General features: G+C 38.5%; 2 protein-coding genes across 3 annotated transcripts; both read left to right on the top strand.

The window, feature by feature from the left end:
• Positions 1-3,758: 3,758 nt before the first annotated feature.
• Positions 3,759-13,821, top strand: LOC134806829 (facilitated trehalose transporter Tret1-like). Its single transcript, XM_063780222.1, has 8 exons — positions 3,759-4,061; positions 7,246-7,475; positions 8,823-8,993; positions 9,193-9,345; positions 9,557-9,689; positions 11,699-11,916; positions 12,120-12,311; positions 12,908-13,821. The coding sequence occupies exons 1-8, from the start codon at positions 3,986-3,988 to the stop codon at positions 13,133-13,135; spliced, it is 1,401 nt and encodes a 466-aa protein (XP_063636292.1). The 5' UTR covers positions 3,759-3,985; the 3' UTR covers positions 13,136-13,821.
• A 4,747-nt stretch (positions 13,822-18,568) lies between these two features.
• LOC134806894 (ADP-ribosylation factor-like protein 1) lies at positions 18,569-24,454 on the top strand. Of its 2 annotated transcripts, XR_010146560.1 has the most exons (6): positions 18,569-18,778; positions 18,861-19,077; positions 20,287-20,398; positions 21,399-21,623; positions 22,158-22,369; positions 22,412-24,454. XR_010146560.1 is itself a non-coding variant. In XM_063780317.1 (5 exons), the coding sequence occupies exons 1-4, from the start codon at positions 18,775-18,777 to the stop codon at positions 21,606-21,608; spliced, it is 543 nt and encodes a 180-aa protein (XP_063636387.1). In that variant the 5' UTR covers positions 18,569-18,774; the 3' UTR covers positions 21,609-21,623; positions 22,158-24,454. The 2 variants fall into 2 exon arrangements, 1 of the variants encoding a protein (XP_063636387.1); XM_063780317.1 differs by having other exon boundaries at positions 22,158-24,454.
• Positions 24,455-25,774: the final 1,320 nt, after the last annotated feature.

Below are 25,774 nucleotides of genomic sequence, written 5' to 3'. Positions count from 1 at the left end.
TACCTTAGAAAGTCATTGAAAACGCGAGCGAAGCGATCGCGAAAATTTTTCGATATAAAAACACACAATTTGATAGACAGTTGTTCTTTTTTACTTTTCGTCCCGACCAGGCGCGAATCCAGGATTTCATACAGAGAAGGGATGGGACAGTTTTTTATCAGCCTAGCTTCGCATAGGGCTCGATATTTAAGGGTCTCAGCGAGGTTGTTTGATGCAAGAGAGGTTAAAAGATGCAAGAAAGCAGAGCTTGGAATTGACCAAGTGAATTGAATTGGCAAAGTGTGAGCAAGGCAGAAGGCCCAGCTGCGAAAGAGGAAAGCTTGGATTTGGATCCACGCCCAAGTGTAATTAAGGCAGAAAATCAACTTTGCCGTAAGGCAGAAGGCCTCGCATAAGATCTAACGCCGAACTGCAAAAGAGTGAAATCGAATCTATGCATGTAATCACGACTCTTCTACTGCTCGCTCTTCGGCTTCACTCGAAAGCGCTTTTTGATAGGATGCTTTTAGTTTTCGGCTTTCACGGGGCCCCTTATAACACTTTGACAGTTAGGTCTCAGGATCGCGGCTAAGGAGCAACTCGGCTTGGCCGACAAATCTGACGTGCAAGAGAGCAAAATTCGCTATTAAATCGGTAACCTATGACGAAAAAATCGGTTGGCCGCAAGCCCGAAACCAAGATATTTTTCCATGACTTTAAGGGCCTCCGCGTAGGGTCAAATCGAAAGCCTACGTTGGAGATGTTCTTACGTACTCTCTTACATGATCCCTACGACCCTTCGTTATTATATGGGTACTTGTACACGTATAAAAGTTTGATGCAGGTACCTGCTCCACGACGACTGCAATGCTGATGCAGCCTGCGCGTTTTTTTGCCTACGGTTTTGGTGCCCCCTAGAGGTGGTGCCCTAATCAAGTGCTTATTTTGCTTAAAAGGGTTAATCCGGCACTGCAAATGACAGAGGTCAATGTTTTTTTTTTCAAAGTACCCACCTTCGTGGCCGTTATTAAGTGCTGTATACTCGGAGTAATTAACAATGGAGCCGCCATTAACAGGCGTTCCCCTCTGTCGAAAATAGGCGGCCAATGGTCAACAACTTGTCAACCATATGTATGGACTGACGTTTATCTGACATGACATACCTATACATTTGATGTGCCCCTCCCCCGCAAAAAACGGCAGACTATTTTGTACCGAAAATTTTAGACATGGCGTCTCCGTTGGTTATATCCTCTAAGGCTGTATACGTATGAATATGGATTTGATATGGATGCGATATAATTACGATTAGATATAATTCATGACGGAGAAAATTCATAATTTTAAATAATTATGCAATTATACGCGTGTTGATATGTGTGTTTATTTTACCATTACGTAACTATGTAAACTCATTTTTAGTTTTCTTGATTACTTAATGTTTACTCAGTTCCCCAAAAGATGGCACTGTGCAATGAGGGGCAATTAATTTACGGTCTTTTAATTTTGTTGTATTATTAAATCAACATAATTATTCAATTAAATTTGTTGATATCCGCACCCTCTCTTCTAAACTTAGAGTTAATTTGGCAAAATCCTTCCTCGGTGGCTTATTCATGTCAACACGTCTTAAATTCAGCGCCATCGGTTAGTTTACCAGGGTACTCTATAGTGGTAGTACATATTTGAAAAAAGTTTGCCCCTCCTTCCTAAGGAGCGCTATAAGATTCAGGGGCAAACTTAAGTCAATCGAGTGTTGTGGATACCCCCCTTTTAGGGGTTGAATTTTTATAGCCTATAACCTGGCCGGGGATGTTCTCGACAGATTAGTAAAGTTTTCATCAAAATCCGTTCAGCCGTTTTCACGTGATGTGCGTTCAAATAAACAGACAAACAGATAAACAGATAAACAGACAAACAGACAAAAATTCTAAAAACTGTTGGAACCTGTTCTGTTATCGATTCTAAGTATCCCCAGCTAACTTTTTTTCGAATATCTTCCATGTACAGACTTTCGACCCTCTTCAGCTTTATTATATGTATAGATAGAAGATCTTCATATCACGAAATATATGAAAGATGCTAATATTACCCCTTGTTTGTGGTATTATCAACTGATTTAAATAAAAGGCATATTTATGTTTATAACATTGTATTATTTTATTTATTAATAAAATGTTTTACATATAGAAATATACACTGAAAATTAAACCCTAACAACTTAATAAAAAATAGACATTAATAAAGCGCATTCACAAAGTTTTCAGTATAATACAAATAACTTTAGGCATGCCTACCTATTACACTTTACACACACAGATACACTACACTTTACACACGGCATTTTACACAGATTTCCAACTTGTATTCATACATTTCTTCACGGTTAATTAATACGCTTTCCAGATGCGTTATGACGCGGTTCCTTCTGAACCCACTAAAGCTGTGAATTTCACTCAAATATTTATCTTCAACAGCCGTTGCTCCACATTTAGCACATTTTCTATGTGCATTGCTGTAATCCATGTAGGTACTTACAGACTTTCAGAGTCTTAAGTGGTAGTACCGCTACGTTGTATTTATTATTTAAAAATTTAATAAATAAAATTTTCGTTATGAACTTTAACCACAGCAGTTGGACAGAGTCATTGACAAATATATTTTTTTTTATTATGGTGGGTAGACGTAACCTACCCTCCATATATTTTATGAACATTGATAAAGACAGTTGGAAGCAAATATTCATTACAAAACTTAATCGCGTGTAGTTAAGTTTTAAGTGTTTTAAGTCCCGTTTTATGATTAATAATGTAAAAAATTCGTGAAAATTTAAATCTTAGTTGGGAGCAATGTTGCTGTAGAAAAATGTTTTTATTTTGATTACTGGCAACTTTTTCTAGGAGGCCAAAGCACACATTGGGAGCAATGTTGCTGTAGAAAAATGTTTTTATTTTGATTACTGGCAACTTTTTCTAGGAGGCCAAAGCAAACATAGAAGCTTCAGGCGCACACATGTGCAATTTTAAGGGGACATAACTTTCTTAGGAAGTGAACAGGCCTTGATGTAAGATAACGAACAATTTATGACTCGGCCTTTATTGTGAATACCAATTCACTCTAAACCAAAGAGAATAGACAGTATAGAGGGGTCCTGTCAAAGTAAATTTTGTAGTCACAGTAAATTTACTGCCATCTATCGACACACGACTAAAACTCAAAATGAAAAGGTATAAAATTATCAAAAAAATGTATATATATGGATAAATGATTTTATTATTTTTATATCATTTTGACCAATGTTAATTCACTGATATCTCTATCACGCCATCTAGCCGGGCATAGGCCAAAGGTGTGTGCGCCATCTATCCGAGAATGACTTTTTCTTGATTTCCGAGGCACGTTTTTTCCTTACACTTTATTCATCGTATACGAAGTTACATATGTCTTTGCTCTAAATAAATATTTTTATCACAAGTATCACAACCCGTAAAATATTTGTTTAAATTACGTAAGTAACAAAAGTAAATATTAATTATTTAATTAAATATTTCTATTATCTAAGTATGTTGTATGTATGATAGGTAGGCACTTAGACACAACGTCTAAGTAAATACGGTTTGTTATACGTACATCCTCCGTTTGCGATTAATTTATTATATCTTTGTGTGTAAATATATTTATTAAGTACAAATAAACTTGTACTGACACCTTGAAGATAGGTAAAATTTGCAAAGTATTTATACCATTCACCAGCGTTGTTCTTGCGCCGTTTTCTCGAAAATGCCGTCGTAACTAGAAGTCGTACAGCACATTGGTGCTTATAATTCATTTTAATCAACCAAACCAAGTACTCAATTAACGGTTCAACATCTTAATAACATACAGTACCAACAGTGTTTATTCATTCACGTAGAATACAGTCAAATACCTATCACTAGTGAAAATCATAAGTTTATTTCCCGCTCGTGGATTATATCTACAATCAAATACTTAACTATTTATATGTATGATAAAAATGAGAGCGAAAGATCAAAATACCAAAAATGGTTCCGTCCATAAGCAATGGATTATTGGCTTTATTTGTAAGTATACTATTTATAACTAATACTATGGTATATGTATTATCTGCAGTCAAATACATATTAAGAGAAGATAATTGTGTCGACTTGTGTAAAGGTTACATTCGGATTGCACCTGCAACAACGTTGTTGCTGCACTTGCTGCAGCGTTACAGCAGCACGCGGGCGATGTCACTGTCAATTTCCTTGACAAATTGGGTTGCTGTCGACTCGTGATTTACACTTTTGAAACGTACAATCTATCTATCTAAGAAACTGACAGTAACATCACCCGCGTTTAATCTGCAATAGTAACGCAGTACCTACACTTTATCCGAATGCTCAAATGTTACTTTACGACGACACGCCAGTAAAGTACCGTACCTACTCAAGTGCTTTTTGGGGTTCCGGTAGTCAACTAGGAACCCTTATAACTTATAATAATATGTGCAATAAACAATTGATCGTTATTTAATTAACCAACATTGTACCTAAATATCAGAATATAAACTTTACGACAAATCCATTAACGCCAAATTTTCCGTGCTCAACTTTAAAAAAACTTATCCTTCCTTAAGTATAGGTCGGTGACGAGCGTAGACTGTAGCTTTTTAAATATATTGTTCTCGTGAATCGTAGAAACTGCAATCTGGAACGCGCCGGCCGCTGTGTTGCCTCGAAGTCCGCTTTTACCGCCAATTTACCGGGATATGTGTTTATGTGAAATAAAAACACATATTTCTATTTATTTACTGGAGAGTGTTCAGGCTAGTGAGTGAGTGAAGCTCTCTGAAGTCTCTAAATAAGCTGACTGTGTTATCCTTCGACACCCTTTTGAACGGGTGCGAGTGGCCTCTTCCGCCTTCCGGCTGCGGAGGCTGTATCTGAGGGCCTACCGCGAACCACGTTCGACGTGTTGCCCCTCTGTCGCACTTGTAAATTTGTACGTAAGTGCGACAGAGAGGCAACACGTCGAACGTGGTTCGCGGTAGGCCCTCTGGTCGCGCCCCACCTTGTGGGGCGGTCGATCGCACGTCTTTTTGGGGACGGCTGTGTATCCAGTGTGAGGTCTAAATAAGCAACTATGGCTGGGCCTTATATAGGGAAATATCCCGCCGTAGGTACTTTTTCACCAACTAGTGGGTGTATCGTGGAGAGTCAGTTTTATTTATTTCTGCCAATCTCATTAATTATTATGTATGAAAAAACAGTGATTCTAGACTTATAACTAGGTACATAACATTCCACGCAATTCATTAACATAATATACACACACAAAATACGCGCAAGAAAAATATTATTATTTATTTACACGTTTTTTACACTTCACTTTAGTAATACCTACCTATTCGCGACAGGTAGGTATACCAACTTGAAAAGTAATGATCCACTTTCAAAACAGGACTCTGATGAAAGCACTTATTTCTAATTCGAACTATTATTACGCACTACTATAGGTACACTCACTCCGTTCGAGCGCCAAAATATCTCATTAGAAACCGGGTGTGCCTTACATCCCTTGACAAACAGTAAATACTGTTTGAAACGTCTGCAAACGATACCACAAGCAATCAGCAGACAGTTCTCGAGCAAGACTCGAAATCGTGACTCCGGGAGACCAGCTCGCCGCTCTACCAACTACTACAGCTACCAAGACATACCCTTTGAAAGCGAATATTCCCATGATTCCCATCATATTCTTTATATAGCGCCTTAGGGAGGCGCCTAGCGACATCTACCTCAAGAGTTACATTTTTTATACGGCTAGAGTTAGATCAAGCTAAGTTGGCAGCAATTTTGATAGCCCAGAGTGTGCAAGTGTTATTATAGTGTATATACTAAACTACCTACACAATATTGGTTCGGCTAGATAAGATTGTACGAATAAGATGGTCGTTTTTGTCTACGTGACAGCGTGATAAAACGGTGTCCGTCACTTTCTTTTCTATCCCACGGTGTTAAAAAGTGACAGTTATTTTATCACGTGGATAAAGATGGATAAAGCCATCCATAGTACGCCGAAGGATCGGTGTATATAGCCGGAGAGCTAGCCACGGAAATAGGTATGCAATTTATAGAGCAACGAAATCCCTCTAGTTAGTGTGCCATACTATCATTATTAATGAATTCGGGCGCCTGGCAGCTGTTCAGCGGTGGGTGCGCAAGTGGATGGGCAACAAAGGGGTTGTAAAATCAATTGAAGGTGTGCAATTTATAGAGCTCTGAGTTTGGTGTGATATAATAGCTAATTATGTATTTAATTCAAATATAACAATGCCAGGCGTTTTATTTGGGGGAAAAGTAGTGCCAGGTGATGAAAATACACAATCACTTGTGCGCCTGCTGGAAGATCACGAGCAAATTGCACCTGACTCACAATTGCTTTACGCATAGTGTTGTATATGTCTTCTACTTTTTGTGCTCTGTCACAGAATAAATAACAGTACTACTCTGTTCAATTACGCCTAGGTAAGTGTTAGGAAAAAGTAGAAGACATATACGACACTATGCCTAAAGCAATTGTGAGTCAGGTGAAATTTGCTCGTAATTTCCTGCAGGCGCACAAGTGATTGTGTATTTTCATCACCTGGCACTACTTTTCCCCCAAATAAAACGCCTGGCATTATTATATTTGAATTAAATACATAATTAACTATTATATCACACCAAACAAAGAGCTCTATAAATTGCACACCTTCAATTGATTTTACAACCACTTTGTTGCTCATCCACTCCCACACACCCACCGCAAAACAGCTGCCAGGCGCCCGGATTAATTAATAATGATAGTATGGCATACTAACTAGAGGGATTTCGTTGCTCTATAAATTGCATACTTGTTGCCGTGGCTAGCTCTTAGACCAATATTAAGACAGACGAAAGTTATTAGACTTGTGCGTTCTCTGGTGTTCCCATAATCTTGCGCTGCGCTAGCAACTGATATGTTTGTAGTCAGTGTACCTACAAACTGCAATACACAATAATACAGTGCCCCAACAGTGGACATCTTTCTTTCTTTCTTATCGAACCGCACCAGGGTTGGCATTCGATTCGACAGTGTGTTGACGCTTTTGAGATGTGGCTTGGCGCCGACTTCAAGCACAAATAACAGTTGCTAGCGTATTTAAAAGGGTTCATATTTTATCCATTTTTAAGTCGGTTTTTCTTTTCTTTTTCATTGAATAATTTAACGCGTGTATTATTTTAGCAACAACAATGATTCTCACATACGGGTTGCAAAGTGGTTGGATGTCGCCCACGATCAACACGCTGCAGTCGGAGCGTAGTCCTTGCGGCCGGCCGCTCACCACAAATGAGATCTCACTCGTCGCCGGTCTGATCAGCATGGCCGCTATCACCACGGCAGTAATATTCGGATATATAGCCGATTACATAGGCCGCCGCAAGACTTTGATTCTGATAGTCATTCCTCAGATTGTAAGTGAATTAATGTTTCAGCTAGTAGGGTAAGACCTCCAGTGAATGAACACTTAAGGAATTATCCAAGTTTGAAAAATCATTTCTCGGCATTCATTAATAATTTCAATAATTATCTGCTATTTAATGAATCCTCATTTAATAAATCAGAAAGTAATTTCTGCGATTTTTTATTACATACTTTCATAGTTTTTGAGTTAAGTATAGCAGAATTTATCAAAAACTACCCAAAAACCTAATGAATGAACAGAAAAACTACCTAGTGAATGAACACCGCAAAACCCAGTGAATGAACATCATTTAGATCTTTTTAATCAGCTTTAAAAAAAAAACATTTTTAACACAAAAAACGTTTCCAGCTCTATTTTAGTAGGTATAGCGAAAGCGTTAATATATTTTTATCCCCTCCATATTGATTTCAAATAGATTAGAATGTAATAAAATGATGGTTATTCACCAGAACCTATTACATATTAATAAGAAAAAGAGAATCTTTAAAACAAGAAACAACGAGCATATTCTGATGAAAAAAGGTTAGGATCAGCAAATAATGCTTAAAATAATAAACTTGTCATTGCATTGTTCGTGGTTACATTGTTCATACATAGAATTAGTAGAAATCTAATAAATGAACACCCCAAGTGTTGTATTGTTCATACATAGGCATCAAAAATCCAGTAAATGGACTATATAAATTTTGGTTGTTCCAATACTGGCTGAAAGAATCAGAATCGTTTTCTATGCAGGATCACAAAAAAACAAGCTCAATACCAATTTGTTTACACATAAATTTAGAAAAAAAAAATCTAGACGACACCAGTAAATGAACACCCCGTTCATTTACTGGTTTCAGAACATTTGATAAGCCAGTATGGCAACTACGAAAAATAAAGACTTAATCACATAATACGCCGACAAAGTGTACATTTATAGAAAGTTTAACTCTTAATCTAACCAAATAACCAAACACAACACAAACACAAACTTTGTACAGGTAAACATTAAATTAGCACTTCATATGTTGCTCCAAACGTACACTGTTCTTATCTGGGATATAATTTTTGCATACAAAACTTCAAAACCAGAAATAAGTAAACTTCAAACGCCAGTCACGTTCAAACTGGTCGAAAATAAATTTAGCAGGGGTTGAAATTGCATAGGAAATAGAGTTGTTAATATGGAAAAAAAATACGACAGGTGGTAGAAATTGCTATATTTCTTATTTTAGACAAAAAACGTGATTTTGTTCATTCACTGGAGGGTGTTCATTCACTGGAGGGTTTACCCTATTTTTGGCTTGTTTGTTTCCGAAAAGTTGTGTTCAACGGACCTTTCTTTTAATTCCAGCTCGGTTTTGCATTGAAGTTAGTGTCAGCCCATCCCATATGCCTAATGGTAGCGCAGGCCTGCTGCGGTATCGCTGGCGGCGGCGTGTACTGCGTTACTCCTACATACGTAAAGGAGATTGCACAGGACTCTATAAGAGGCGTTTTGGGATGCTCTGGTATTCTTTTACAGGTTGGAATAATTTTCGCTTAAGATTCCACTTTTTGAACCACATGCAACGCTTGCTCGAGTCTTAATTTCACAAACAACCTTGCTCCCTTAGTAAACAAATATTTATCAGGTTAGTTTTAAGATTAATTACCAAAGTGCACCTCCCCAGACACTCGCCCTGTTAGGTTTGTTCAAGTTGAAATGCCTATTTTTATTTCAGAGTCTCGGTTTGGTGATAATGTACGCGATGGGAGCATACATGGAATACTACACAGTACTCTGGATAGTGGTGTGGCTACCTATTATAAATATAATCGCGCTATTCCAAATACCGGAGTCACCGGCGTTCTTAGTGAAGACAGGAAAAGTTGAGGTGATAGTTTCTCATTTTATAAGATATCATTAGGTAGGTACCTGTTCATTTATAAATATATATATTTTTTTAATATTGAACAAAATAACTTTTTTTTGTCGTTTGCTGTAAAAATTACATAGAATAAATACATTTAAGTGACAGTCTAATTAACATAGGCAGCAAGTCATATTAAGGTAACATACAAGTTGTATTGTCTTTTTGTATTAAGGAAGCCACAAACGTGATGGCTTGGCTGAGAGGAGTGGAAGAAGACCACAAAGAAGTGGAGCGAGACATTACCATATTACAAAACGAAATGATGGCGTCGGAGAACCTCCCAGCAGTAACATGGAAGTCTATCCGTAAGTATAAACTACGACTTTTATTAGTAGGTATTTCGCCACGAAGTGTTAAACTCGCGATTTGCCCAAATTGTGGGATTGAAAAAGCTAGTCTTTTGACCACAGAATTATATGGAGTGGATTCATAAATACTCGTATTATGTACGTACTTATTTATTTAATTTTCAACGCAAATAAATGATATCCCATCAAAAACATAAATGTGAAATGAGAGCCAAGTTCAATATTAACAATAGGTATGCGTCGTTGTTGACTTCGCCGTCAAACGAATTGAGATCTATACTTATGGGTGCCGAGTTCTATATAGTTCGCTTGGGATGTAATTAAAGTTCAGGATTTGTCTTGGCTAGTTTTTATACCAACAAACTAAATTTTAGAAAAGTAACATAGACTTGCATAGACAAATATAATATAGCGTGCACGTAAAAACGAACTATAAGGCCCCATTCGCACGACAGCTTAAAAAGCGTTGCGTTAAAACCCGACGTTGGCGCTTTTTTACCGTTTCCAATATTTGTGTTCATATGAACGCTTAAAAATCACTTGTGAGTCGTAATGCCACGTACGCATCTCAGCAAAGCCATACTTTATTTGCTATTACGACGTATTATTTGAATATAGCTTGAATATTTCAGGAATTTGTAAGCATACGTTGACATTTTTAAGGTGAAACTAATAATAATCTTGACGATTGACACCAAAAATTGACACTTGACAGCCAACTGACAGCAGCGCCGGCGCTTTTTTAACGCTTGTGAGAACAGATACACGGAGTTCCGTATGCTCTATTCAATTTGACGCCAACGCTCAACGCCGAAAATCGAACAGTGCTCGATAAAAAAGCGCCGCGCTTAAAAACCGCCTACGTGTGAATACATACATGGTTATCCATTGGTGTCATTCAAACGCTTTTTTAACGCGCGTTGAAAAAGCTGCCGTGCGAACGGGGCCTAAGCGAACTATAACCTAGTGCCAAATGGTTAGTTAATATTACTGTGTTACGAGCATAGAATTAGATGACAAAGAATAACTGTCAATCTTCAAAAGTGTGACCAAAAATGAAATGCAAGTGTGTGCGTAAATTGTCTATGTGAGATCAAAAATAGTGATGTCATGTTACAACATATTAATAATCTGTCGATGTTCGATTGCTTTATCGACTACTTTTTCAAATGTGTTATTTTAAACGTTAAAATTCTACGACATTATGACGTATAAATAACACTTGCACTGCGTTTGCCATCAAAATCGTTGCAGACTTTTCTTAATGTAACTCTTACTGTGTTGGAAAGTGAAGTTTAAGTTTACCGCTATACATGAACACCTTCAAAAAGGTATAACAATCGTTATTATTTGAAGTCGGTTATAAAAGCTAATATCTTAATGATGTCTTGTGAAGAAATAATTACATAGCTATTAATATACCGACAAGTTATCGATACTGTCATATGAACATTTTGTCAAGCCCTAGCGTAAAGTAACAGATTATGTTTTTACACAAAATATTTTAAATTATAGACTAATATGATAAAATATTAGCACACAAAGGAAGAAAAACTTATAATGAACTGTATAAACCGGCGTCTTACACTTTTTACGCTGTTAATTTGTCAAAATATCGTTATGAAAATTTCGCTCGGAATATCATAAATCCTCTGAAATGAGTATTTGCTTGGACTATTTGGCCCTGTGACACTGCAATCCGGCACACTACAAGACACCATCTTCACTGAATTACTTTATTTAATACTTTTCGTCCTAATCCGTGTATATTTTTCAATTTGAAAATTACCGTGATAAGCTCTTGGCCGTCCGCGGCCGTCGTCATACTCAAAAGTGGTTACGTTTTCTCTTTGGTAGTCTGACTCTTTCGCACTCATGGGATGTTCATATACGTGATGGCTTCCCTTTCGCACACTTCAACTGTCTGTCAAGCGCGAGCGGATGGTAGGTCTATGGTTACGAGTAGGTACCTAAGTATGTACACATTCTGGCGTTTTTTCTTTCAGTATCAGACAAGGTGTCACGGAGAGCTCTTGGGTTATCCTTCCTTTGTATGACTATGCTGGACTTGGGAGGCAATTATGGCATTGTTGCTTATGCATCAGTAATCTTAAAACAATCGGGGGTGACATTTTCTCCGGAGCTACAAGCATTATCATTTCCCATTCTCATGACGTTGGGGTCTTTAATATCAGCGGTTACAATAGAAAAATTCGGAAGAAAGGTAATACCTACATAGCACTTATAATTATCATATATTTAAAATTTTCAGATACCTTGTAATTTAACATCTCACCTATTACCATATCAACAGATTTTTAATTACCTGGAAGTCCTTATTAATAACATTTATTTTTATAAAAAAATATTGATATTACGGTACAAAGAATGAGCTCTACGTTACGTAGGCAAATCTATAATTTTCAGCCTTTAATAATGGTTAGCGCCATTTTCACCGGAACGCCGCTGGCTGTGTTGGGCGCCATGTTGCTCGTGGTGAAGAGCGGGGGCTCCATGCCGCCTTGGATACCGGTCGCGTGTATTGGGATCTGCTTGTACGCTAGCGGGCAGATGATGTCTCTCCCGTTTATCGTCATGTCGGAAATGTTCAACGTACAGGTAATTACTAATTATGTCTTAGATAACATAATTGAATAAGTATATTTCTCAGTCTACTCACATTTAATACAAATAGGCAAATTTGTTGTTTGCCAAGGCGTGTCGTGACGTCTGTCGTGTGAACCACGAACAGTATTGGGTAGCCATTAACATCCATAACTCAGAAACAAATATCTGTGATGAACACAAATAAATGCGCTTAGCAGGATTTGAACCCGGTACCTACCTCTTGCTTTATATATAGTTCGTTTTTTTTAGCATTAGAAATAAGGTAAACAATCTTGATGTGTCTTTTAATTGAAAAACACATTTTAAAAATAAGTTACGGCAAATATGTAACAATTATGAATATAATACGATCATTTATATTCTTCTGCTTTCATCATAACATGTCTCCTTCTTATTAAATTATGATTTTTAAAAAGCGTTTTTCAATTAAAAAACTTGTCAAAATCGCTTACCTTCTTGCAAGTTCTTCCTAATGCTAAAAAAAACGAACTATAGGTCACTACCGACTAGGCTAGGAGGCCGTATTCATAAACATTATCAAGTCAAACATATTATAATATCAAGTTAAACATTACTTTTTGTTTTAGCTGAGGACTAAAGTTCTCGGCCTTCTCTCGACCTACGGCTGGTCTCTCGCTGGGCTGCAAACACTTTTGTTCGCGCCGATTACGGAACGCTTCGGCATGTACACTATATTTTTTACATTTGCCTTAGTTAACGCAATAGGAACTCTTATTTGCGCAATTACAATGCCGGAAACTAAAGGAAAGACTCTAGCGGAGATCAATAAAGAATTACTAGGCAGAAGAAAATAAACATATTTATTAACTACGTGTTACAATTTAAATAGGTACAATTTTACACTATACTCTAAACACCAGCCAATCGTCACACACAGCCCACATATAAACGCCAATCCCAGACAAACTCCATGAAAGCCAACTCCGATGGTACGGGCATGTAATGCGTCGAGAAAAAGATCACCCGGTAAAAATTGCTGTTGAAATTGATATAAGCAAACAACCATCAGGACGCCCTAAAGCCATCTGGCTGGAGCAACAGTCTCTAAAAATACCAGCAACCTAGTTAGGTTGGTAGGGTTTACTATGACAGAGCCAAATGGCGTAAGGATATTCAGAGAGCCGACCCCAAATGAAATGGGAATAGGTATGGAGAAAGAAGAAGAAGGAGAAGACCCTAAACTAAATTAAGTCCCAACGACAAGGGCGCTGCAAAACAACCAGTATGGAGATACCGCGCTTTAGCTATAGGTATTGATATTGCACACAGTGTTGTTTTACGACTTTGCGAATTAATGATGATACACATCAATCATTATCATCATCGATTGCAATTCCTACATTTCCTACATCAGGGCCCATAATTGTTTGTTTTATTTTACATATTTAGCCCTATCAAACTGTTTTATACCTTCCATCTACTCGCATGTAAATTATTATTTACATGCTATACTTAGCGGGATAAAATAAAGCATCGGTTAAATTATTTCAGTCGACTTTCTTTTTACAAATATAATATACCACCTGCCCTATAAATGCCTTGTATTCTGAGTATTCTGACTTCAAACTCCTCCTCCTGATCCTGTGCTGTGGCGAGAGTGGCCGGCGAGAGACTCCATCACCATCCAGCATCTCCGTAATACTGGCACCCAACGTGGGACCACAAAGTCCACATCCACAAAACGTTACAATAATTATGTTTAGGTACTGTAAGTAAAAGAAAAAAAATAGAATTAATGTCAAGCCCCCTCCACACTCGTGCGCGAATCGCGGCGCGAAGCCGCGAACGCGAGTGTGGCGTCGATTTTCGCAGACAGCGAAATCGACTCCACATTCGCGTTCGCGGCTTGGCCCGCGATTCACGCGCATAGTCTGGAGGGGGCTTCAAACGCAATTAATATTATCAATATTATCATACAAACCTTCGCGCCGCGCCACCGCCGTGCCGCGCGGTGCCACGCCGCTAGGTGGGTTCTGCGCCTAAAATCGCGATCTACCTACCTACCTATGTAAATGAAATAGGTTCTTAAGTATATCTTCATCATCATCATCATCATCATCTCAGCCATAAGACGTCCACTGCTGAACATAGGCCTCCCCCTTGGACCTCCATTCGTACCGGTTGGAAGCGACCCGCATGCAGCGACTTCCGGCGGCCTTAACAAGGTCGTCTGTCCATCTTGTGGGTAAACGTCCTACGCTGCGCTTGCTAGTCCGTGGTCTCCACTCGAGCACTTTTCGAAGTATATCTTACTAAACCTGTAAGCGCCACTTGCATCATCCCACTAACCCGGGGATAACCGGTTAAACCGTTAACCCAGTGACAAATTATAACACTTTAAACTTTCGCGTTTTGTATACATATTTAATTACACAAACCAGTGTCAAATTGTACTGATAACCATGAACTCCAGGTTTAACGGCAACGGGTTAACCATGCACGGGTTATTGGAATGGTGCAAGTGACGCTAAGGGTGGTATTCCATCTGTCCAATATCTTGGTCCAATGTCATTGCGTCTCACTCTCTCATTAAGCAAAATGTGAAACAAAATACACATTGGACAAAGAAATTGGACAGGTGGAATACCACCCTAAAGAAAAGACAGTATAAAATAAATAGTACTCGTAATTAGCCACTAGGTACCACTTCCAATAAACACCGTCAACCAGGGGCGTATTTTGAAATTTGGCGCCCCGGGCCAATAACATCTAGCGACTTTCACCAAGGAGCAGTTTTGGCCGAAGGGTGTCAAGTTCCGGCGGTTCCGCGGCCGGCTCCCTGACACTGCGGGGTTGCGAACTGCATCGCAGCCATAATTGTGTGTTTTTAGCTTTAAGATATATTTTGTAATAATATGTATGCTAGTTTTAAGGTATTTATCTATGGGCCAATAGTTGCCTGAAAATAAATATTTTCATTCATTCATTAATTCAATACGTTTTGCCGCCCCAGAAGTCAAGGAAGAAAAACAAAATGCAATCCGCCAAGGGCGGCATATGCCACCCCTGGGGGTTGGCGCCCCGGGCCATGGCCCGGATGGCCCTAGGGTAAATACGCCCAAGGGTCCAACGTTTTCAGTTCTCTTTCACGGCGCAGCAACTAGTATCATTTCTCTCTCCTCGCTCTTTTAAAAATGCCGGTTGTCAAAAAAGGACAACCATACTGTTGACAAGATGGACTTCAAATCAAGTGTTGCCTTTTTTGATGCGCCCAGGCTGTGTATGTGTGCGTAAAAGCGTATATGTGTGCTCTTTTAGGGATGTAAAAAGTCGATTTTAATCATGTTATATATCGATAAACGCTACACAGCGGAACGAAATAGCGATTAATTGAAGCTTCAATATCTTCGTTAAACATAAACATAATTGAAATGCTAATGGATAATTAATATATTATAATGTAATAAAATAATTCAATTATTGCGGAACACATATTTTAGTAGGTATTTATGTATTTTAATTAAATATCTGAACTTTCCCTTGGTTCCCTGCTGGGGCGTGACGATAAAATTGTGATCTGATAACCACAATAAAGAATAAAAGCGTTTTTGTTCATTTTAGGTATCGTTAAACCTTTGAAGTAAAATTAAAATTGCAAGAAATGTCGATAGTTTATCGATATGACTTTATTCGACATGGCTACAGCAAGGTGGGCCTCATTGTTAATCGTACACTAAACAAAAGTGGCAACAGTGACAGCTCGCTGGGACGGGATCTCTATATATTAAATCTATGAATACGCCCCTGCCGTCAACCCAAACCAAAGCCTCCTCCACACTCGTGCGCGAATCGCGGCGCGGGGCCGCGAACGCGAGTGTGGAGTCCTGTAGGGCTACCGCCAATACCGAAAATCGTCAATTGCGGGCATTTTTCTCTGTCACTCTAATTACGCCTTCATTGGAGTAAAAGAGTAAGATCCCCGCAATTTGCGAATTTCGGTTTTCGCGGTAGCCCCTCTGAACGCAGACCTGCGAAATCGACTCCACACTCGCGTTCGCGGCTTCGCCCGCGATTCACGCGCATAGTCTGGAGGGGGCTTTAGATGGCGCCGACGTCGAGATACATGGCGCAGACGTTTACACTATTATAGCAAGCAATTATGCGTCAGCAACTACATATTATAATGCTAACAGACGGGCGTACCTTTGGTTATATCCTCTAAGGGGGCCCACTGATTAACAGTCCGCCGGACGGTATCGGCCTGTCAGTTAGAACAAAATTTTGACAGTTCCGAACATCTCACAGGCCGATACCGTCCGGCGGACTGTTAATCAGTGGGCCCCTTAAGGGCGTATCAGACCGCGACTTTGATCCGGTCAGATTATCTCTTTCTCGCCTTCACTCATAGCTGCGTCCTTAACAGACGTACGTCGAAAAACCTTCCACTCGATCGAACAGGCCTTACAGCTTGGCAAAAAAGACTAGAAATTAGGGAATATTAGGCAAAGCTCAAAGGGGTTCAAGGGTGGATGATGCGCAATACATGACTTCGGATCAAGACAAGTCACTTAGCCTCTCTCCACCAACTCCACTCCCAGCCTACCCGCGGTGAACCCTGTTACGTCGGGTAACCTATTATCGAGATTGTGGTAACCAACCCCTTTGGAGATTTAGGTCGACAAGCAGTTAGGGAGCTAGGGGGTCCGGACCCAAGGTAGACAAGGTACCTCAGACAAGTTTTCAGACATTGAATGCACCAAGGCGGTTTGTTTACAGGTGGGCTACCGTGAAACACGACAATCGATAGTTCGGTTTCTGCCTCTCTATCACTCTTGCTTATTCGATCGATAGAGATGCAGATAAAGAAATTTCGATTTTCGCTTTTCGCGGTAGGCCACCTGTAAACAAACCGCCTTGGTGCATTCAATGTCTGAAAACTTGTCAAAAAACTGTTTAAGGCCTAGTATGTATAAGTTACTCTATGGTTTACTAAATAAATTAGTGCTGAACTCTGGCGGCAGAACATTGCAGTAAGGCCCCATTCGCACGACAGCTTAAAAAGCGTTGCGTTAAAACCCGACGTTGGCGCTTTTTTACCGTTTCCAATATTTGTGTTCATATGAAAGCTTAAAAATCACTTGTGAGTCGTACTGCCACGTACGCATCTCAGCAAAGCCATACTTTATTTGCTATTACGACGTATTATTTGAATATAGCTTGAATATTTCAGGATTTTGTAAGCATAAGTTGACATTTTTAAGGTGAAACTAATAATAATCATGACGATTGACACCAAAAATTGACACTTGACAGCGAACTGACAGCAGCGCCGGCGCTTTTTTAACGCTTGTGAGAACAGATACACGGAGTTCCGTATGCTCTATTCAATTTGACGCCAACGCTCAACGCCGAAAATCGAACAGTGCTCGATAAAAAAGCGCCGCGCTTAAAAACCGCCTTCGTGTGAATACATACATGGTTATCCATTTGCGTCATTCAAACGCTTTTTTAACGCGCGTTGAAAAAGCTGTCGTGCGAACGGGGCCTATAATACTACTAATACTCCCTATTGGTTTGAAAGCATGAATCTATGATTAAAGTGGATCTGGCATGAGGGGTGGGAGAAAATGACCGAACGGGATAGTCTTATGTATCTTTCAGTAGGAGTAGCAGCGAAAGCGCTATTATTGTTTGTCCTTGTCACAGTCTCACATATTTTTTGTTCCCCACCATAAATTTAGTATGGATTATGGTGGGCAACAAATAAATTCGACCAATCATAGTGTCGCATTGCGTATTTTTTGTCCCTCACGGAGGCACGCGTATACCACTTCTATAGGATCCTACCTTCTATGTTTGAAAGGGACGACACTACAGTGTTGCCACTTTTTAATTTCTACTCTTTTTTGCCAAGCTGTAAGTTGTTTATAAAAATATTGCAATCTAATCGGTTGAAAACGGTGTGAAACGAATAGTCGAAATAAAGTTGGTCACTTTGGTTCACAATTTCGCTTCCGATATATCGACTGCGATACGTTGTCTCATTACTCTCATTCTGACTTCCCGCTCCATTGCACTCAGTAGGGCTACCGCCAATACCGAAAATCGTCAATTGCGGGCATTTTTCTCTGTCACTCTAATTACGCCTTCATTGGAGTAAAAGAGTAAGATCCCCGCAATTTGCGAATTTCGGTTTTCGCGGTAGCCCCTCTGTTGTGCCGACTGCCGATAAATCGCAAATGTCTGTGGAGCCTTTTTTAAATTTTGACGTATATTATTACGACCTGGCAACAAACCCGTGGTTGTTACACGTCAAACGACGATTTCCAATAAAATGTTCTCTAAATTATAACTTTAACTGGTTAAATTAAATAAATAAAGCTTGTAAATAGTACTTTAAATAATTCGGAGGGCACTCGTATGCTTATGTGGAAAAGATTAAACATCGCTACGTCCGCTAAATGAATTAGACTAGTGAACCTTATCAGACAAAATGGGTATGTAATCGTGTTGTCATAAAAAATAATATTATTTCGTAAACAGCCGGTGATGTTTGATAAGTTTAATTGTAATTTTCAGGTGGTTTATTTAGTTACTTCAGAGGGTTACTAGGGGCACGAGAAATGCGTATTTTGATCCTCGGTTTAGACGGCGCCGGGAAGACGACAATCCTATACAAATTGCAAGTGGGTGAGGTGGTCACTACCATTCCCACCATCGGGTTCAATGTAGAACAGGTGACGTACAAAAACCTCAAGTTCCAAGTGTGGGATCTCGGAGGACAGACCAGTATTAGGTAAGGACTGAAAGAACTGTGACATGTTAAGGTAATAGGTTATGTTTTTTGTATTATATTTTTCTGAACCCTAAATACAATAGTTTTTAAGATTTCGTCGTATATATTACTCACTCGAAATATTACGTAAATATTATAAAATCTAATTATGAGAAATATTTACTCCAAATCTGCAACAAAGATATCAATATAATTTTATTATCATGTTTCGATTATAAAACTCATTGAAATTGAAATATAAGGCCATATACTCAGCCCGCTGGTACTATCGAACAACTTAATTCCTGACCCACTATGTACCTTTTCACATTTACTAAGTCATTGGCATTAGGTACATTGATATGAAAAAATACTTATTGTAAAAATGTTATATGGTGGGTTACAATTAATTCAAACAAATTTTTAAATGCTCCGAACTGCTATAATTTGGTTTCGAATTTGAAAGGATTGTTTGATTGTACCATACAGTCAGCTAATGAGAAACATGCAAATAACCCTTATTCACTTACATACTTACAAATTTTATATGTCTCCAAAATTCAGTGGTGTAACCTGATCTAGCCATGGGCGAAGTTGCATCTGCAAAGCCCTTTTCTTTCAATGTGTACCTATTCCCAAGATGTTAAAAAGGGTTGTCCTCTGCGAGGCCCCTTTAAGTGCGGGGCGCCGGGCGAGGGCCCATTTTGCCCACGTCTAGCTATACCTCTGCCAAAATTGTTATGATCTTTCATTAACATTCGTAATCATTTACAAAAAATACCTATCATTGGTTAACATGCCACAGGGTTAATAGGCCAACATCATACACCAGCATTGGGTGAGTGAATACTTTACGCATAATATGCCATATGGTGAAATCATTCAGGTGGGTTGCAGCCCAGTAAACTTTGGGAACCCCTGTCACACACCAATAAACAGAATAGAATAATGTTATGAATACACATCAAACATTAATATGAAATTATAGATATTCGAGTTATACCAGATAAGGATATCAAACATACAGTAGGTAGTGTGCAATATAATAGCAGTTTTGTACTAGACAGTCATGGTTCGTTGTTGGCAGCACTATCACTAGAGCCTCAAGCAAGCCATCAAACCAAGAAGTCGGTCAAAAAATCAACATCAAAGTCGGCATAATGGACCATATAATTTACTAGAATACCACCAATATATTTAATGTAATTAACTTGTATGTTTTCATTTCAGGCCCTACTGGCGATGTTACTATGGCAACACAGATGCAATAATTTATGTTGTAGACTCCGCAGACAGAGACAGAATAGGGATATCAAAAGATGAATTGGTTCATATGCTAAGAGTAAGTGCAATGTAATTTATTTTGAGTGTACCAAGGCATAATTTGAGTGCCACTTTGCTTGTTACTTAATGAGTTTATGTCGAACATACAAACACACAGACAGACGCGGCGTGGGACTTTGTTTTATAAGGTGTAGTGATATTTAAAATTGAGTAGGGTATTTACTTGACTTCAAAAGAAGGTGTTTTTCGAAGATAATTTTTAATACATTACATGTCTTAACCCTTAAATGCATAGTGTTGCCAAATGTCTACAAAGCATTAGACAGCTCACAGATTTAAAAAAAAAGGCTTACGTTCATGAACGCACCTTTATACCAAACATCAAGTAGTAGGGTAATGATTTAAATTTAACATTTACGCAATATTTTTAATTTATAAAAATTACATTCGTTTTAAGACGAAAAGTCGGAAACCTTGGAAAAATCCAGAAGTTGATAATTTTTAGTATGTGATTTAGAACGGTGTTTTCGGGGTTTGTAATTATTTTTTATTTAAAAACTTTATCATAGGTATATCACAAATAGTGTACCTTTCTAATGGTAGTAGGTAAAAAATTTCATATATCTATTACTGAAAATTACATATTTACATAAATATGATTTAGCCAATTCAACTTCTAACACTGATTTCGCAGTGATAATCGAAGTTATATTTTTTTTTACTATTTTTCCTAGAATCGGCAAACAATTATGTCATGACATATATTAATAATTTCGGGCAAAAAGAAAAAATCATGCATTTAAGGGTTAACTGTCTTTCAAGTATACAACAAAATTTAGTCTTAGTTTGATGTCTAAAGCCCTCTTAAAATCCATTGAAATCACAATTAACTTATAAAAGTAGGACTAATGTTAATTTGATGGGCGTAGCTATGTTGAATATACAATAAATAATGTAAAAATATTTTCCATAATGCCAATATCCACAGAGGAAAATGAAACTGCTTGTAAGGAGAGGCGATTGTTCTTTATAGACTTAATATTGAACAAATATTTCAGGAAGAAGAACTAGCTAATGCAATACTAGTGGTGTTAGCGAATAAGCAAGACATGGCGGGCTGCCTGACCGTGGCGGAGGTGCACCAGGCGCTGGGGCTGGACGCGCTGCGCGACCGCACCTTCCAGATCTTCAAGACGTCGGCCGTGCGCGGCGAGGGGCTCGACCAGGCCATGGATTGGCTGTCTAGCGCGCTGCAGGCCCGGAAATAACGAATAATTACACATGTGAGTCTGGAATCTACTCGTCATGCTATTAACCTCGGCTGTGCATGATACGATTTTTGACCACCACATTTATTTATTTATAGCCTTATATCAGAAATACATGTTTATACTATCCTCGTGCTGCCCAATGTACATCAAGATGTACACTCAGTTTCGATGGAATGTCAACCTTCATTAAAACAAATAAAGTATCTTTTCATGTCTCGTAAAATCTTCGAACAAACGAATTTCAACCCAATTGCCAATAACACTAGGTTCAAACTTCCTTAGCTATAATTTTGTATGGTGGGCGGCACGAGGCTATATCTACAGTTTTCCTTAATCTACGATTACCGATTCTGTGTGCCTTTGGGCAAAGGCCTCCCCCAATCTTCTCCACTCTTCCTTATTTTGCACTAATCTGGTCCATGTTCCAGCCATGTTCCAGCCATGTCTTCGATTTCATCGGACCATCTTTTAAATTGCCTACCTCAGTTTCTTTTATGCCCTCTAGGGTGCCAGAGTGTTACAATTTTGCTTTTTGTGTTTTTACAGGAGCTACAAAATACGGGATGCGGGAAGGAGATAGCAGCCAGCGGCCCAGAGCGCGGGAGAGAGATAGTATTACCATAGTCACCTGTAACTACAATAGCGTTAAGTACTTAGCGTCGCCGCTTAAACCGTCGCATGTGTTAGCAGGGTGCAGACATATGGCCAACTCTGGCTAAAGCAAATGGGCTCGAGAGACTGCCAACTCGCACGAGTAGGTCTAAACATGAGCAATACCTAAGATAATATCTACACATTAGTAACATTATCTATCTCTCTCTCCCTGCATCTCTTTTCTCCGTCTTCTGTAAGACGTATAGTTGGCCAACACGAGTGCCTTTAAAGCACCAAAGAGTGAGGCATGTTGCCGAATGGCGGGGAGACGAGCCGACAGTACTTAACATATCGGCGCCTACCTCTAAGTATTCGCCTGAATAGCCATATGTCTGTACCGGGCGTAAGATATCAATAAATCAAGCGTAGTTCCAAATTGGCCAACCCTAGTCGCTAGTTAACTATTAGCTATTACACGCTATTAAAAGTTCCGCTGCACGATATAAATTAACGGTATACAACACGGCAAAACGCACAACTAGAAACGTTCGTACGGAATTTAGGTAATAGGGAGTATTACTGCAATGTTCAGAGTGCAGCACTAATTTGTTTAGTAAACCCTATGGTTTACGTTACTATAGTAACTTAAACATACTAGGCCTTAGACAGTTTTTTGACACGTTTTCACTATGACATTGATGTTCCAAGGCGGTTTGTTTACGGTGGCCTACCGCGAAACGCGAAAATCGAAATTTCTTTATCTGCCTCTCTATCAATCGAATAAGCAAGAGTGATAGAGAGGCAGAAACCGAACTTTCGATTGTCGTGTTTCACGGTAGGCCATGTGAATGACCTAGTGACGCATGATGTGTCATTGATCATGGCAATGAGGTTTGTTTACTGTATGAAAGTGGTGCCACCTACGCAGAGCTTTGCCTAATATTCCCTGTTGCGCTAGTTAAAATGTACAGCTGTTTTTATACTTCACATACGACTTCACACCATAGCCAAATCCAAAAATATTACCTCACATATCAGCACACCGGCTGCGTGTGATGCGTAGAACCGTGCAGGCATACGTCACGCAAGCAGTGTGCCGTCTCATAAGGATATGTATACATATTACAACGCGCAGGCGCACGGTGACTGCCATATTTTTTTTTACAAATCATTCCAGTTATTTTTTATTATATTAACAGAGTGCAAAAAATGTTGTCGTATGAAACATTAAGTTATTTATAAATATTATAGGTACCTACTGTTCAAGTTTGTTAATCATATGAAATCAGAAAATACATTTTCCTGTATAATGTTTTAATCGAGTCAACGCGATCCAATTCGATAGACAGCTTTTTTTATCTTGAGTTATAAGGTGTATTTATTCCGATAGATTTTGGACGATTTGAGAATAATGTTCTGGTAGTCGGAGTAGGCGTAACGTAATAGATTTTTGACAATGACCCTTTATATTTATGAATCTATTACCTACCTTACCGTTTAACTGATAGCCTTGGCTTCATACATATAAGGGTCAATTCATGACTATCAAAACTCAATTCTTTCGTTACCCCGGCTATATATAATTGTACTCAGGTCAGTATCTTTTCATTAAGACTTATGCCATTATTGTTTGTAGATTTATTGATCTACCTACTGTTCAAAACTATCACTAAATTATAAAATATCTTCTAGTGTTTAAACAAGAACACCAAACAACGAAAGAAAGAACCGTCGCTTTCACACAATTCCTTTTAGAAGACCGCATTCAATTCGATATCAAAGAAGTTGTAGTGACATCGCCCGTTCTTCGCTGCAAGTCGTAGTTGGAATGTAAACTTTATTGTGATTCTCTCGACCCTAGTCAGGTAAATCTACAAAATTAATTAATAATAGGGAAGCATGAGTGGAGAAAACCGAACGGCGTCAAGTGAAATAAAAATGTGCCTCGGCAAGTTAAGTTTATGTTGCAATGTATAATTGTATATTGTGTCACGTTTTTTCCGTTGTGTACCTATCGGCCGCTTCTTTGTTGCTTACCTGACCCATAAATTCCTATGGTTTTGGCGGCGACGCTTGTCATGTAAAATAAAAAATAACAAACAGTTTAGGACCGCGCGGGTAGTTATTGCCTAGGAACTTGTAATTAATAATTATATATTTTGTATCAGTGGAGTTCGTCAGCTAATTTATATTATAATTATTATGGTAAGACACGATTGTTCCAAATACATTATCATGTATTAATTTCACATTTGTTTTATTTTCTACTTATTTGCGCATATTAGATTAGAAGATAAACACTACAGTCGGTCTTTGGAAAGAAAGACTTTGGAAGAAGCGGCGTTTGGTAAGAAAGACGTTATTATGGTCATCTAATCTATTAAAAAAAAAACCAAACTGCATTCAAAGATTTTTCTTTCTTTCCTTCTTCAATTTCGCTAGTCTAAATATATTCTCGAGTACTAAATATTCGATATTATTGATATCGTACTACTGTATCGACTAGTAGACTAAAATAGTCAGTGTTTATTTTTTGGAATTTTTAGTCGGTTCGATTCCCGTGACAAGCCGATTAAAGAAAAGTCTTTGAATGCAGCTTTTTCTTTTTAAAAATAGGAGAATTTTTCGTTTAAGTAAACTGAGCTAACTTAAGGTTTTAAGGCACTTTCTCTCCAAGCCCATAATTTTTTTCCTCACTGTATAAACTAGTTTTAGTCCCAAAACTCAGCTACCTTCCACTAGAAAATGACCGCAAAACTTCTTTACCGACCGCCTCATGGCTCCTCTACACGAATGGCCAACGCCGGCCAATCCTAGGGACGCAGCCATGCGGTAGACTGAGATAGCAATATCACTTGCTCCCTCTAATGCATAAATGCGTTCCTTGGATTGGCCGGCGTTGGCCATTCGTGTAGAGGAGCCATCAGATAAGTAGTGGCTGTATTCAAGTAGGTACCATTAAATAACGAAATATGTTATAATTCTTACTATTCAAATAAATTATTGTGATTCTAGCTAGCTATTACATTTGTATGTTCTGTTATTTAAATTATAATTGTAAACATTTTTGCTGTCGATATTAAGTATTCATGTGTACAGTCAGCAGCAGAAGTTGCTAAGCGGGTAAGGTGTTCAAAATAATCTTGACGCGACTGTATTGTTAAGAGAATAAGAGCGTGTCAAGGTAATTTTAAACACCTAGCCCGCTTAGCAACTTCTGCTGCTTAATGGAATTTAATGGAATTCAATCATAAAGGGGTATGCACTTTTGCAGCTGGATGTAGGTACAGTCAGCATCAAATAGGTAGTAACAACCAAAGTGACCAAATATACATATTTGGTCTAATACATCTTTGTTACCATAGGAATAATGGTCTATTGCCGGCTATATTTATTTGGCTTGGCTGTCACCAAGTATTTAACTCTAAATGTACCCTGCATAAAATAAAGCATTTCATTTGACTTAACAGCTATGTAAAACTCGACACGACATAATCTTGCACTAAAACCGGCGGTGTAGAGACTCATACGTTTCCTGCAAGCATTAACTCTTCACTTTACATATTGTT

The sequence above is a fragment of the Cydia splendana genome, chromosome 3, assembly GCF_910591565.1.
Source record: "Cydia splendana chromosome 3, ilCydSple1.2, whole genome shotgun sequence".
In the NCBI taxonomy this organism is placed as follows: Eukaryota; Metazoa; Arthropoda; class Insecta; order Lepidoptera; family Tortricidae; genus Cydia; species Cydia splendana.
Note: the sequence above shows the minus strand (reverse complement) of the source record. Positions and strands in the feature narration are given on the sequence as shown.